The 14,538-nt window shown below is 37.6% G+C and overlaps 1 protein-coding gene across 1 annotated transcript; it reads left to right on the top strand.

The window, feature by feature from the left end:
• The first annotated feature begins 12,599 nt into the window (after positions 1 to 12,599).
• LOC144975050 (uncharacterized) lies at positions 12,600 to 13,783 on the top strand. Its single transcript, XM_078918733.1, has 2 exons — positions 12,600 to 12,647; positions 13,105 to 13,783. The coding sequence occupies exon 2, from the start codon at positions 13,153 to 13,155 to the stop codon at positions 13,657 to 13,659; it is 507 nt and encodes a 168-aa protein (XP_078774859.1). The 5' UTR covers positions 12,600 to 12,647; positions 13,105 to 13,152; the 3' UTR covers positions 13,660 to 13,783.
• Positions 13,784 to 14,538: the final 755 nt, after the last annotated feature.

Here is a 14,538-nt window from a genome sequence, read left to right as displayed (position 1 = left end):
AAATATAACTGGAGTGAGATGAATTCAGTTCTTAATAAAATAAAATTTAATAAGATAATTGTGAACAACCTTTACTGTGACACTCGTGCTAAGGGAAACAACTCACATATTCCCTCAACTAACCTAAAGAAAAAATAAAGCCCAGTACCGTTAACTCCCTAATAGGAAAAACAAACACCTTAGCACCTTTACTAAGACTTGACTAACCCCAATTGAAAAAAAAACCCCCAAAAACTCCGACCTCGAGCTGACCCTAATAGAAAAAACAAAACAACCTTGGACTGCTTTCAATACTTCACAAAACAAAATAGCGACGGAAAACCAAAACAATGATCCTATAAGGAAATATAAACTTTCACTAATCTACTATATACGTATTGACAAATTGAATAAACGGATGACAAAAGATCCACGGTGAAAATACAAATTGAAAAGAATGCCAGCACGAGTTCTGGAAAGTTTTGGACAACTCTGAAGGCCTCCAGATGGCTTGAGAATGTTTTAGATGAGCTCCAGCATTCATCTAAAAGTTAAAGTTAAGTCAGAACAAACCCTCAAATCCAATAAATCCAATTACAAACAAAAATTACAACAACAGATAATCTTAAACAAAACACTAGACAACCTTATGCAATTAGAAAATGAAGAAATAAAACCCAAAGACAGTGGACAAAAAAACACATTTTCCGATAATGTTCGACTGGCATGTATGGCTTTACAGGGAGAGGGTAATGTTGCCGCCTCAAATTGCACGAAAGTAGTTCGAATTGTGAGTAAACATATTTCTGGAAGGGATTTTGATCTAAGTGAACTACCCTGTGCTTCATCAGCCCTTAATTTTGCAGATGAAGGCCACCAGATAGCAAAGCAACAAATTGCGGAGAGCATTATGAATTCCAAACATTTCACTTTAGGGCTTGATGGGACAAGTCGACAGAAGAAGACTTTTATTGAACGCCACATTGTCTTAGACAATGGAAAAGTCATGAGTATTGGCTTCAGAGAAGTTGCTACGGACGATGCAAAAACATTGTTACAGCAAACTGTAGATATGTTTGAAGAGATCTGTGAGTTGCATTCCAGTTTACATCATTCTTCAAGTTCAGCAGATATTTTTAAAGAAATAATACAGAAATTAAAATGCATCATGTCAGATCGTGGCTCTGTCATGAAATTGTTTGACAGGCAGATGGCCCAATATAAAAAGGACTTGCTGCAGGATGAAGATGCTAGCACGCATTTTCTTTTCTGCAACGCTCACTTTTTGTTGGGGCTTGCAAATGCAGCTGAAGAAGGGGTGAAAGTAGTAGAGGGGAATATGAAAGAAGCAGGGGGTCCATTGGGGAGGGATTTGGATGGGGCTAATGGACATTTTTCTAGTGCAAGTGAAAATACAGCAACAAGATTTATTCGCACTACGGCTGAAATTTTGGGTCCTAGAGGGGATGAAAAAAATGGTTGCCGGGAACAGTGGCTTGCATATTGTGTGATGGCATCAATTAAATCAAAATTTTCTAGTTTTAGGGGCAATAGATTTAACAATTTATTTCAGAATGCCTCAGCATTGATTGTTCACAGAGAAGATATTATTGAATTTTTGCAAAATCATGTATCGCACTCAAATTTAAAACTTAAAAGTGTCTTACTAGATATTCAAGATGATAAAATTTTCTCTTTAATTTGTGCTCTTGGGGTTTTCCATGTTTTGTTTACTGGGCCATATTGGGCACTCATGAATAGTAACCATCCATATGGTAGTTTCCCTCAATTTGTGAAACGTATGAAATCTTCTCTTGGTGGTTGGCATGTTATTCAAAATTCTAAAGATTTAAAAGATCCTGTTTTTGATGAAAATGAGGCAGTATGTGTTCTATTTAAATCATCTCAATGCTTTAATCATGATTTTATTGCAGCCTTTTCCCAAATTGTTGAGAAATGTCAAATTGTTTTAATGCGCCAGCTAGCAGATTTTTTTTGAGGGTGGTGTTTTTGTTATGGTGATCAAACCAGAGATTCAAAGAATCCTTGATACATGTCCTTTGACAAATCTAACTGGGGAACGTATGTTTGGGGACCTGGATTTTGACATGACGAAAAGAAGAAATGCGTCAGTCCATCACAGAATAACTTTAAGTATGTGGAAATTTCACATGGTGGTCCTGTTAACACCAAAGAAGAGTTGGACCTTGTGTACCAGACAGGGAACCTAGATGATTTGAAAGCTCAAATTCGTTACAGAAAATTATTGTTTTTAGGTGAGAAGAATTTAAAGGTAACGAGAACAGGAAAGGCATTGTACAATAGCTTACTAACAAGCATGGGTATTGAAGTATCTCAGCCTCCACGAAAGAAAAAAAAAAAGTGTAAAATTTAATGATTTCATATTTCAAATTTCATGATTATAAATTAACTGAACACAGCACTAAAACCGTTTATTTGTGTACAAATTTCTGTATTTTCTATGTGGAATTTGCTACTTTCTTTAATTCCATTTCATAGAGCTTGATTTTTTTAAAATTGATATATGATAAGGGCATTATGGCTTGGATAATTATACATTTGTTTCAGTTTTTATTCTCCAATTTCGCAATTTTACAGCCATTTTTTTTAATCTGTAATTTTTTCTTCTTACCTTATTACTGGATTTTCGATGTGGAATTTGCTTACTTCTTTCATTTCATCAACTATAGCTTTAATTTTACTTTAATGTGATATGTGGTACAACTTGATAGCCCTGATAGTTTCCTTTTTATCAACGTTTTACTTTGTGATTTCCTTTATGCTTAACTTTTTTTGCCAAATGGCCGATTTTGCTTTCATGTCTTCCTTTATGGTACGATAAGTACAAAGTTTCTTAAAGAATGGCTTCCAAAAAAATTGGGCATTGTCTCTATAACATTTTTAATAGATTCACTTAAATTCTATCTCTTTTAATTATAGTGAAAAAATTTTTATGAGCATGTAAATATGGCATTCAGAGCTATTTTGGCTGTAAATCTTCAAATTTTTCTAAGTCCGTAAATTTTTTTGTCATCTTGGTGACATATCTTTGCCAGTACTTATGCCATTATGTTTTCCTTTATAATTTGTGAATGTGACCATGTACAGAAATGAATTCTTTGCTTATTTAATGTTGCCAATTGTTCAATTTGTTTTTATTGCGTCACAAAAATGGCCCAAAATGCATTTTTCATTCTCTGCAAAAATATACTACGTCAAAATAAACTTTGAAAATTCATATCTTCGTAAGATTGTTTTTCATGTTTTTCCATGTTCTGTCTGATTGTAATATTCTATTTAGGCTATTTGCAAACAAAAAAAAATCAGTCTGTGATACCTACTAGTAGTAGTGATGATGCTCTAGTGGTCGTGGTGATAATGATGATGATGTGGTGGTAGTGGTTGTGGCAGTGTCAATGCTGTGATGGTGGTTGTAACAGTGGTGACAACTACTACTACTACAACTACTACTACTTTTGGTTCAAAATTGGAAATATCCACCTATGTGATAAAAGTTGAATACCCCAAAAATAGTCTTAGTGTATTTTTTAAAAACCTACAGCGTTCTTGCAGCTCCCCATTTTAACAATAATAATTTTAGACTCATACAAAATATTAAAGAAAAAAATATTATAAATGTAAACAATCAAAATAAAGTCTTATTATATTCAGTTGCATTATAAAGGGAAATAACCCATTTATGTTTACGTTTATTGGCGATACAGTCCTTGATTGAAGGCTTCATTGTCAAAGATGTTGGTTCTATTTCATTTTCACTTGACACGTTCTATTTAACAAGAATTAGAAGCTTAAATGAGATCTGAGACCATTTGAAGTATAAAATAAGCTTATATGCATAATTCAATGCAAATCTTCAAAAGTGATGTGAAAGGTCATAGTGAAAACCAGCGTTTAATAACCAACTGAAAAGATAAATATAGTACTAGTACAAAATGTGACTCATCAGCTGATGTGTAAACAGATCAAATGTATGACAATGACAGAAAAGTGTCACATGTGTTCAATTATCACCTTTGAAAGAATATTAAATAGTCTACACATCGGTATATTTCCTAGTATTAAAAGTTAACGTTCCCGTGGTGCAATAATGATAAAGTCGGCAGAAGAGTCAAAATGCCGGAAGACAATTATTACATTTACTAATTACATATGCCGGCGAACTTTCATCCATGGACAAAACCAAGTAATCTCATTCCAAGACAAAGACAGAAAGCAATTGAAAAACAAATACAGGGGGATAGAAGACACAGCATGTACCTCCCTGCCCACTATGGGAGGTCAGGAACCCCGCCCAGTTTTATTTCTGTCATTTTATAATAATTATTATTATTATAAGCATATTTCTATGGTGCCTTTCGTCGAAACCTCAAAGCGCTTCCATTTTTTTTTTTTTAAAAGGGCATTGTTTCAAATCCAATTCAACTAAAATATCAAAACAATTAAGAGCATAAAACGGGCAACAATACATCATCAATATAAAAGTCACATACAATACAACTTTGCCATTTACACTCACTGCTTGTGACCTATTGGTGAGATATGATTTAAACCATGAAAGAGCGGTACCAGAGATGCCAAAATCAGAATAAAGCCTATCACTGACACACACACACATCACTGACTGATACTCCCCATTGCATTCTGTCATGAATGTGTCAATCATGTCGGCAAGCGACTTGGAACAGCCCTCCGCAATCTGGTCTCGAGTCTCATCCAAGTCTAAATGTACCCCAAAAATAACTTTTGGGGGAAAAGGTTATGGGAAACTTCGTCCTGAAGTCATAACCACACTACAGAAGTACTACACCAAAGCTATTCAAAGTAATACCACCGTATTGTAAATGAAAACTGCAGTTGCTGCTATCATCGACCGTGGTTCATCAACAGACGCAGACCCAAAACATCACAATTGCCCTAAAGACCTCAAAGTGCTTTTGGCAAAGGGCGAAAGCTATGGACATACCACCAGGAAGCCATGACGAAAATGTGGGGACTCCTCTGTAGTGTAAGCTTGTTGCTGACAACATCCAGCCCGTATTTGATCGCATGTCCAGTGACGAGCTTTTGGAACGTTGCATTCTTCAAACAACGCAAAATGCAAATGAAAGTGCACACTCAGTCATCTGGGCTCTATGCCCAAAACACCAGTTCGTCAACAGACGTCGACTCTTGATTGCTGTCTCTGTTGGTGTTGCAGAGTTCAACTTTGGTGCAACTGCCTCACACATGTTTTTATAAATACAAAGATTACCAATTGGTGGGGAGACGGTGCGTCGTGGTAAGAAGCGTGACCACACAAGAACAGTTAAGTTGGAAGCAGCAGCTACAGAAAAAGCACGCAAACATCGCCAGATCAAAGCAGAGGGAGGAGCAGAGACTTATTGAGGTCCATGGACAGTTTTATGCCAATGGCGATGGGGACTAGAGATTGGGTTCAATTTTTAACATTTTTTCTTAGGGGGTTGGGTTATTGATTCTGACTGTGTTGTTGTCACAATTATCTTAGTTTATTTTACTTTTATTTAAAATAATGACAACGTCCTAAAGTTTCAGAATATATATGGTTTAGTGCTTAATATATGCGTCTGGCCTCAGATTTGGGCATTTGAATTCTTTTTTTGCGTTTTTCTCCAAACGTCATTTTTTTACGAATCTTACCCAATATTTTGAGTAGAATTCTAAGAGTTGAAACCAGAACACAATGTTAATCAAATGTGCCTTAATTACCTTGCAAAGAGATTTTGCACTTATTTTATATGGTTTTTGAGTTTGAGGATGTTTCATAATATGTCGTAGCGTTGAAAAATCGGATAACCAAATATAGCCAAATAAGCCAACTTTGAGGCTTGATATTTCAAAACTAAATTTAAATAATTGAATTCTGATTCTGCATGGTGTTAGAAGACGACTACATGAGTTGTCATGTGGAATATTATGACTTTGACATGAATGGTTTGTGAGATCTACCCAACACAAACCCCTAAAAAAATGCTGAGTCGGCATTTTAACTAGGTCACTACGGGAGTGAAAAATATGACAATTTATTTTTAAAGGTTTAGGGTAGTTTATATTTACATCAATCATTTGATCCCATAAATGCATACAAACATGCAAAAAAGCAAGAAAATCAACATTTGGTATATACCATAGCCACCCCCCCCCCCCCCTTAGTCATAATGATAGAGTATGGTTTCTTAGAATTTTTTTGGATGTACGAAGGAGTTTGAGGAAACCTTGCTTGAATGTATAAACAAGTAAGTGACTGGCTCACTGGGCATAGATATCATGCTGTCCTTTTTAACTATTATTCAAGGTTCTTTGATTTTGAAAAATTCTTCTGGTTTGGTCAGGGAGGTATCGGGTTCGAAACTTGCCGCAACTACATATTTTTCATTGAGCAAGAAAATTAAATCCCAATTTCTCACTCCACCCAGGTGTAAATGGGTAGAAGCAAATGGCAAGGTAGCCTACTCCTTTTACACCTCAGTGTGGTGAGAAAATTGAGTAAAGTAAAGTCTATTCTAAGAACTCATCATTAAGACAGGACACATACTGAATTGCTTTCACACACCTTACATAAAGAAGCATTGTTAGTTTTATACCATAGCTGATGATTATTTAGCCCCACAATCAAAATAATTTTAATTATGATGCCTTTCTCACAATTATTTCATGAAAAAGAGGGGTATGAGTAATCCTTTTTATATCTTGCTTCTAATTTGATTTGAAGATCCAATGATTTCCCATTCTTTTTCTTTTCAGGTGCTTATGAATGGTTATGGAGAACTGGCTGTCAGCCAACGGCCCACAATGGTACAGGATACAGAACCTTCACAGTATTTGCCATGCTCAACGTCTTTAGGGTGGTTTTGCACACATAATTTACCACTCCATGCAAAGACATGTCCTGCTAGAGTTCCATCAGATAACCATTTGGGCAATTCATGAATGTTAATTGCTGCTCATATTAGCAGCTAAAATGATGAGATTCATGCACTTTTTTCTAGCATGAAAGAGACTGCAAAGTACCAAGGATTAAGACAGATATCTCAAAATGATACACTGATAAAAGAGTATGCAAAGGGGCTGTTTCAAAAATTAGGAAACAAAGAAGAAAGGTGCCTTAAGGACGTGGATAGCATCCAGACAAAAAAGCGACATGTCGCAAGATTACTGATTGCCTTGAAAGAAAAGGACAATGCCATAACATATCTGGAGAGTGCCATATCACCAGAGAAATGATACGTTGTTCAAAGCATTTTTTGAAAATCAGGATGAAAGAGGCACAGGATGTGTTTTGATAATCAACGAAATCGTCAAAGCTTCTCTCTCATACTCGGGTAAGGTTATGTCAATAATTTTCAGTAAACATTGAGAGAATAATGATAAATTTATGTTGCAATTTATTAATGTGAACTGAAGGTTAAAAAACAAGTCATAACTTATTTCAGAATAAACAGGAATAGTAAAGCCATCTACATAAAGATATTAACATAAAATAAGCGGCATCATCTTCAAATTACCATTGCCAAAAATAAGTTTACATTTACAAGTTGCTACATTGAGGATCCTGTTAGCAAAATTGGTAGAGCTAAACTGCGACTTGGTCACTGTTATGTAGTAAGATATAGTAAAGTACTTTGGATATCCGAGCGGCCTATCTTGAGGATAGAAAATAATTACTGCAGTCCAATTAACGCCACAGAAACTGAGATAAACTTTGGGCCCTTTTAAATAAAATATTCTCTCAATGTGTACTGAACATTATTGTCATAATCAACCTTGCATGCAATGATTGTACGCCTGACATATAATTACACATGTGTGTCATGAAGAGAACAAAATTGACTTAGCATTAATTCAATAGATATACAACCTTGACTGAAATTAAATATTCTGGTCAGTAAAATCAAGTCTTACTGTAATAGATCAATTAATTTCTTTATTTTTTAATTACCGTATTTATTTCAAAGAGGTGGCGTGTTGTTTGGCTATGCAGCTGACCAAAAAGACCAACTAGCAAATACACTATCATGGTAAAATGCTTGTTTACTCACAGACGTTTTTTACCTAGATTGATTCCATGCCATGCTTTGACTGCGGATTTTCAGTTTGAATGCCTTAAAGTGTTTTATTGCAACTTAGTTCCTGTGGTGCTAATATTATTAGCATCACATGGGACAACAACAGAGTCAGCCCCCACTCACAAGAAAAACCCAGGATAGTAAAATCATCAATCAATCATGACAAAACAATAGACTCTGTGCATTTACTTAAAAACATCAGAAACAACTGGGTTACTGAAAGATTGAAGTATTTCGAATTTTCAGATTCAGACAGAAAGAGAACTGCTTGTTGGGACGACCTCATGGAGCTTTACAATCACAAATCGAAAGGGACGGCAGTATTGTAAAGCTCTCAAAATGAACAAAGTCATCAGTGTACCCTTCAAACATCGAAAAGAAAAAAGTGGGACTTGTTTTGAATGTATTTAGTGAAGCAACCAGAGCCGCTCTGAAAACATCAGAGTCTAAAAATAATTCCTGGTTCTCTACTGCTTTATTTATTGATAAAGTTGTTTCATTGTGGAATGTGTTAAATTGTAAAAGCATTCGACATGCTAAATGCAAACAAGACGTTGACTCACTCATAATAGATAATGCCTCAGATCAGAGCGATGCCTTCTCCCTGTTAGGAAAGTGGGAATCCAACGAATATCTGCCTCTTCCCCCAAGAGGACCCAGAATTAAATCCTTAACCAAAGACACAGCCAATGCCTTATCATCGACTTGTGGTTGTTTGCGTGAGCTCTGTAGCTATTTATTAAATGACACTTGTCCATTCAAACACGATTATGTCTGTCTTGGGTTTTGTCAACAAGATGACTTAGAAAATCATTTTGGCCATTTTCGAATGGCTGCTGGTTGTAATTTTTGTGTAACAACTCGTGAGGTATTGCAAACTCACAACCTGGACAAAGCAAGAATGATGCTCCGCAATTGCGAGCAGATCAATGTTTGTAATGATGATGGGCATCAATGTGACATTTGCAACAGCAGTTTGACATACGCCGAACTTACACTTACTGATGACATGGCAACTATTGTTCACACTATGAGTCACACTAAAAGTTGTCTTTATTCTATATTGCTGGATATGTTGCTTTGAAGTATGAGTCTTTACATGGAGTTGTCGGACCAGTAGGGTCGCGGGTTCGAGCCCCCATCAACTGTTACAGATGCAATGAACCTTGAACCTATTTGAGACAATCCTTTCTGTTTTGTTATGTTTTTAAGGGTTTTACGGCGCTTGCAACACATTAAGGTCATATCAGCGCCAGTAACAAGGAAAAATGGGATAGTAAAAAGTTCTAGAATTACAATTAAAGCACAAAAGAAAAGGTGAGACAAAGGGGATTTGGTTCAAATAGGGAACAGATGTAGATTCCAAGAACACACCGTCAGAGTAATAAGTTTGAGATTACTTAAAAGTCTCATCCAGACACAAGCACAGGTCCCAACTAAGAGGAATACACTCAAATGTTTACAAATCATATAATATAATATGTAAACTAAACATAATACAATGCATAACAGAGAGATGATTTACAAAGAAAAAAATATCATCTTCCAAAACTATAACTATACATTCGACTGTTTCCCTCCCAACCAAGGAACTCCGGCCAGGGTCAGGACAAAACTAAGTAATCTCATTCCAAGACAACGATAGGAAACAATTGGAAAACGGGTAAGGGGGGATAGAAGACACAGCATGTACCTCCCTGCCCACGATGGGAGGTCAGGATCCCCACCCAGAATCCTTTCTGTGGTTCACATGAACGATAATGTGTTGGTGAAAGAGCGGGGTGAAATTCTTTTTAAAATTAGGCCTTTGATTGGAAAGCTAAAGACAGACATTCTTTAAAGTCAGTTACCCCCTAGAAAGAGGAGAGCTAACGCTTCTAGAAGGGACATTCCTTCTTTGAGCCAATGGTCACAGCCCTCGCACACTGACTCGCGAAGTGCGTGTGCCTCGCTAAGTGTTAGCCCTAGATACGGCTGTCGCCTGCCTTTCTGTTTATGGATGTGTATCTTTATGTGTATGTTTCTATGTTTGCAATTAGTGTTTGTGTGTGTGTGTGTGTGTGTGTGTGTGAGAGAGAGAGAGAGAGAGAGAGAGAGAGAGAGAGGAGAATAAGTAGGAGTGAAATATCTGTTCGATGTTATCGTTATCATAATATAAGTATATAGTTATAACAAGTGTAACTAAATGAAATATTGCCATATTTATGGACAATAAAGATCTATTATTATTATTATTAATAATAATAATAATAATAATAATAATATAATAATAATAATAATAATAATAATAATAATAATAATAATAATAATAATAGTATAATCTGTGATTTTAAAATTTATTTTGGGGTTAGGTGGGTCGGGGATAGATAGACAGATAGGTAGGTAGATATATATAATATAGCGAGAATGGGAGTGAGAGGAGGGGGGTAGAGGGATAGAGATAGATAGATAGAGAGAGAGAGAAGAGAGAGAGAGAGAGAGAGAGAGAGAGGAGAGAGAGAGAGAGAGAGAGAGAGAGAGAGAGAGAGAGAGAGAGAGAGAGAGAGAGAGAGAGACAGGGGGGCGGGCACACAAAATTAACAAAATGTACTCACATTCCTCAATTGTGTCTGTGTGTGTGTGTGTGTGTGTGTGTGAGAGAGAGAGAGAGAGAGAGAGAGAGAGAGAGAGAGAGAGAGAGAGAATAAGTAGGAGTGAAATATCTGTTCAATGTTATCGTTATTATATAACGTCATAACAAGTGTAACTAAATGACAAATTGCCATATTTATGTACAATAAAGATCTATTATTATTATTGTTATTATTATTATTATTATTATTATTATTATTATTATTATTATTATTATTATTATTAATAATAATAATAATAATAATAATAATAATAATAATAATAATAATAATAATAATAATAATAATAATAATAACAATAATATAATCTGTGATTTTAAAATTTATTTTGGGGTTGGGTGGGTCGGGGATAGATAGACAGATAGGTAGGTAGATATATAGAATATGGCGAGAATGGGAGAGAGAGAGGAGGGGGGTAGAGGGATAGAGATAGATATATAGATAGATAGATAGATAGAGAGAGAGAGAGAGAGAGAGAGAGGGAGAGAGAGAGAGAGAAACAGGGGGGGGGGGGCACACAAAATTAACTAAATGTACTCACATTCCTCAATTGTGTGTGTGTGTGAGATGAGCGAGGGGAGAGAGGAGAGAGAGAGAGAGAGAGAGAGAGAGAGAGGAGAGAGAGAGAGAGAGAGAGAGAGAGAGAGAGAGAGAGAGAGAGAGAATAAGTAGGAGTGAAATATCTGTTCAATGTTATCGTTATTATATAACGTCATAACAAGTGTAACTAAATGACAAATTGCCATATTGATGGACAATAAAGATCTATTATTATTATAATAATCTGTGATTTTAAAATTCATTTTGGGGTTGGGTGGGTTGGGGATAGATAGATAGATATATTGGTAGGTAGATAGGTAGATATAATATAGCGAGAGAGAGAGAGAGGGGGGGGTAGGGATAGGGAGGTGGGGGGGGGGAAGAGGGATAGAGGCAGATAGATAGGTAGAGAGAGAGAGAGAGAGAGAGAGAGAGAGAGAGAGAGAGAGAGAGAGAGAGAGAGAGAGAGAGAGAGAGAGAGAGAGAGAGAGAGAGAGAGAGAGAGAGAGAGAAACAAGGTGGGGGCGGGGGGGGGGCACATAAAATTAACAAAATGTACAACTCAGCGTTTTCCATGTTCAACTCAATCTCTAAAATATCTCAGATCTTATTAGTACTAGCCTACTATAGATCTAGAAATCTCAAGTGTCACTGATGGTTGTCTATAACATGTGGGAACAGATCTCCACTCAATACTAAAATGAAAAAGACTAAATTTCAACAAAGAGTCACTGATGGGTGTCTACAACACATGGCCCAATAAAAATAATAACAAAACAAAGGGTACACACACACGTGCCCAGTTTAATTAGACCTCCCCTCCCTTCCCTCCCCCTCTAGTCTAGCCAGGCGAAACCGGCAGCCAGCCAAGGAGCGTGTTGCTAACACGCGCTAACAAATCACTAGGCAAGTGTGGTATGTGCCATGCGAACGGCGACTGGTCCTTTCTAGTCGTAGCTCCTCTTTCTAGGGTTACCCGATAGACACCGCAAAAGTCACGAGAAGCCTGTACGAAAAGATATGCAAAAAAAAAGCCCCTCTGCAAAACGAAACTGTGACAGTGACAGATGACAATGACAGCATTTACACGAACACATTCAGTGCGGACACAGCAAAGAGCACCCCCCCCGTGGATCGGGGTGACTAAGGCCAGGAGTCAGGAAACCGTTTTACCCTCCATTGAGATGGAATGACTCATGTATTTTGTATCTACAACCCAGTATTTTTTTGTTTAATCATTAATCTATATTTTCTCCTTTAGAAAAAATAATAATAGGTCTGCAGAAAATATTTTGTGCAGAGCTGCACTTGAATCCAAGATGGCTGCCTTCTCATGCTGAAAATTTACACCATATGGTCTTGTCAAACTTTGGTAGGTATATTTCGTATTTGTGCTATAATTTTGATGATTTGCTGTAACTTACTTAAGATATGGTTGAATTAATTGATTTTGGTATTTTTTTCTGATTTATGTCAATATTTTTTAGATGGCTGAGGTGGTCTTTGTCACCCCAGTGTGTGATGGCTGAACCGGGGTGACTAAGACCACTACTAGTTGTTACAAGTTAAGCTTACTCTACCAAATTTACCTTTATTTTTTCCATATTTCATTTATTTTCAGCAGACATATGTGTAAATAAATCAGTTATCTAAATACGTTGTTGCTAGGTTTTAATTCTAGATCTAATGGTTTACGTTGGCGTGGTGACTCGGTCCGACCCTCCTATCATAACAAATTGTGATGTGTTGGTGAAAAGAAACAGTTATTGTCCTTTAGGTGTGTTTATTTTTGGAATCTAAGATATTCTTTTCTTTTGTGTATTTCTCAGCATCCTCATTCCAGTTCGACCTAGAAGAACCTACCACCTTTCGCCACTATGCCGAGAAACTACAAGCCAAAGCCTGAGGCACGGCCTTACAATAAAGCTTTCGAGTCTGAGGACCTCATCAAGGCTGCAGCAGACGTCAAGGGAGGACAGACTATTATATCGCCCGTAACGGAGAACTGTATTGTCGAGCACCTGCTGGCTGTGTCAGAATGGGGATTTCCATTTGACATCATTGATCTACGGATGGCTGTGAAACGAGTTCTTGACAAAGACGGAGTGACTGTTAACCGGTTCAAGGACAATGTCCCTGGTGAAGACTGGGCGCAGTCATTTATGAAGGGGCACAAAGATCGGATAAAGAACCGCATGTGTCAAAACATTTCAAAGAAACGGGCCGGTGTCAGTGTTGATTCCATCAATGAATATTTTGCAGAGTTGGCCAGGACACTGGAAGGAGTCCCACCAGAAAACATAATCAACTACGACGAGACAAACTTGACAGACGATCCTGGCCGCAGGCGTATGATTTTTAAACGTGGTGTGAACGGATCTTGAACGGCACAAAATCATCCACCAGCCTTATGCTAGCTGGCAGTGCTACAGGTGATTTGCTGCCTCTGTATGTGGTTTATAAAAGTGAAAACTTGTGGGATACATGGCGTCAAGGTGGTCCCCCTAAGACAAGGTACAACCGGTCAAAGTCAGGCTGGTTTGACCACATATGTTTTTATGACTAGTTTCACAGTGTTGCTCTGCCTTACTGCAGCAAATTGCCAGGAAAGAAAGTTCTTATTGGCGACAACCTGTCCTCACATTTTAGTAACCAAATTCTACATGAATGTGCTGACAATGACATTGCCTTCGTCTGCCTCCCCCCGAACGCCACACATCTCTGCCAACCCCTCGATGTGGCATTCTTCAGTCCAATGAAAAGGAAATGGCGGTCTATCCTCACTGCTTGGAAACAATCCGGGAGGAAACACGCAGGTACTATTCCTAAGGACGCATTTCCGAAACTGCTTCGGAAATTAATGACTGAGCTCCCCAATCAAAAGGAGAACATGATGGCAGGCTTTCGCAAATGTGGCCTTCACCCCCTGGACCCACAACCAGTCCTCAATCGCCTGCCCAAGACTGCATGGGAAATATCTGCGGAGGCTGAACAAGTCAACACTTCAGTCTCAGAGGTGTTTCCAAATCACCTGAGACTCCTGCGCCATGGAGAGGAAGGACCAGCCAAGAGGGCAAAGCGAAGACAGGTAGACGTCATTCCAGGGAGGAGCATTGGAGCACCCGAGGATGAGGAGGAGGCTCCAGCAGCTTCAGAAATGCAACTGTGACTGACTCTGAGGGGGAGGGAACAGACTCAGAGAATGAGACTGAAGAGAGAAACATTTTCGAAACGTTCAATTTTTGATGCCATCATGAGGCTCT

The sequence above is a fragment of the Berghia stephanieae genome, chromosome 6 (assembly GCF_034508935.2).
Source record: "Berghia stephanieae isolate SIO BIC M18660-M18661 chromosome 6, UCSD_Bste_1.3, whole genome shotgun sequence".
Classification (NCBI taxonomy): Eukaryota; Metazoa; Mollusca; class Gastropoda; order Nudibranchia; family Aeolidiidae; genus Berghia; species Berghia stephanieae.
The sequence above is the reverse complement of the archived record's forward strand: the minus strand, read 5'-3'. Positions and strand labels throughout refer to the sequence as shown.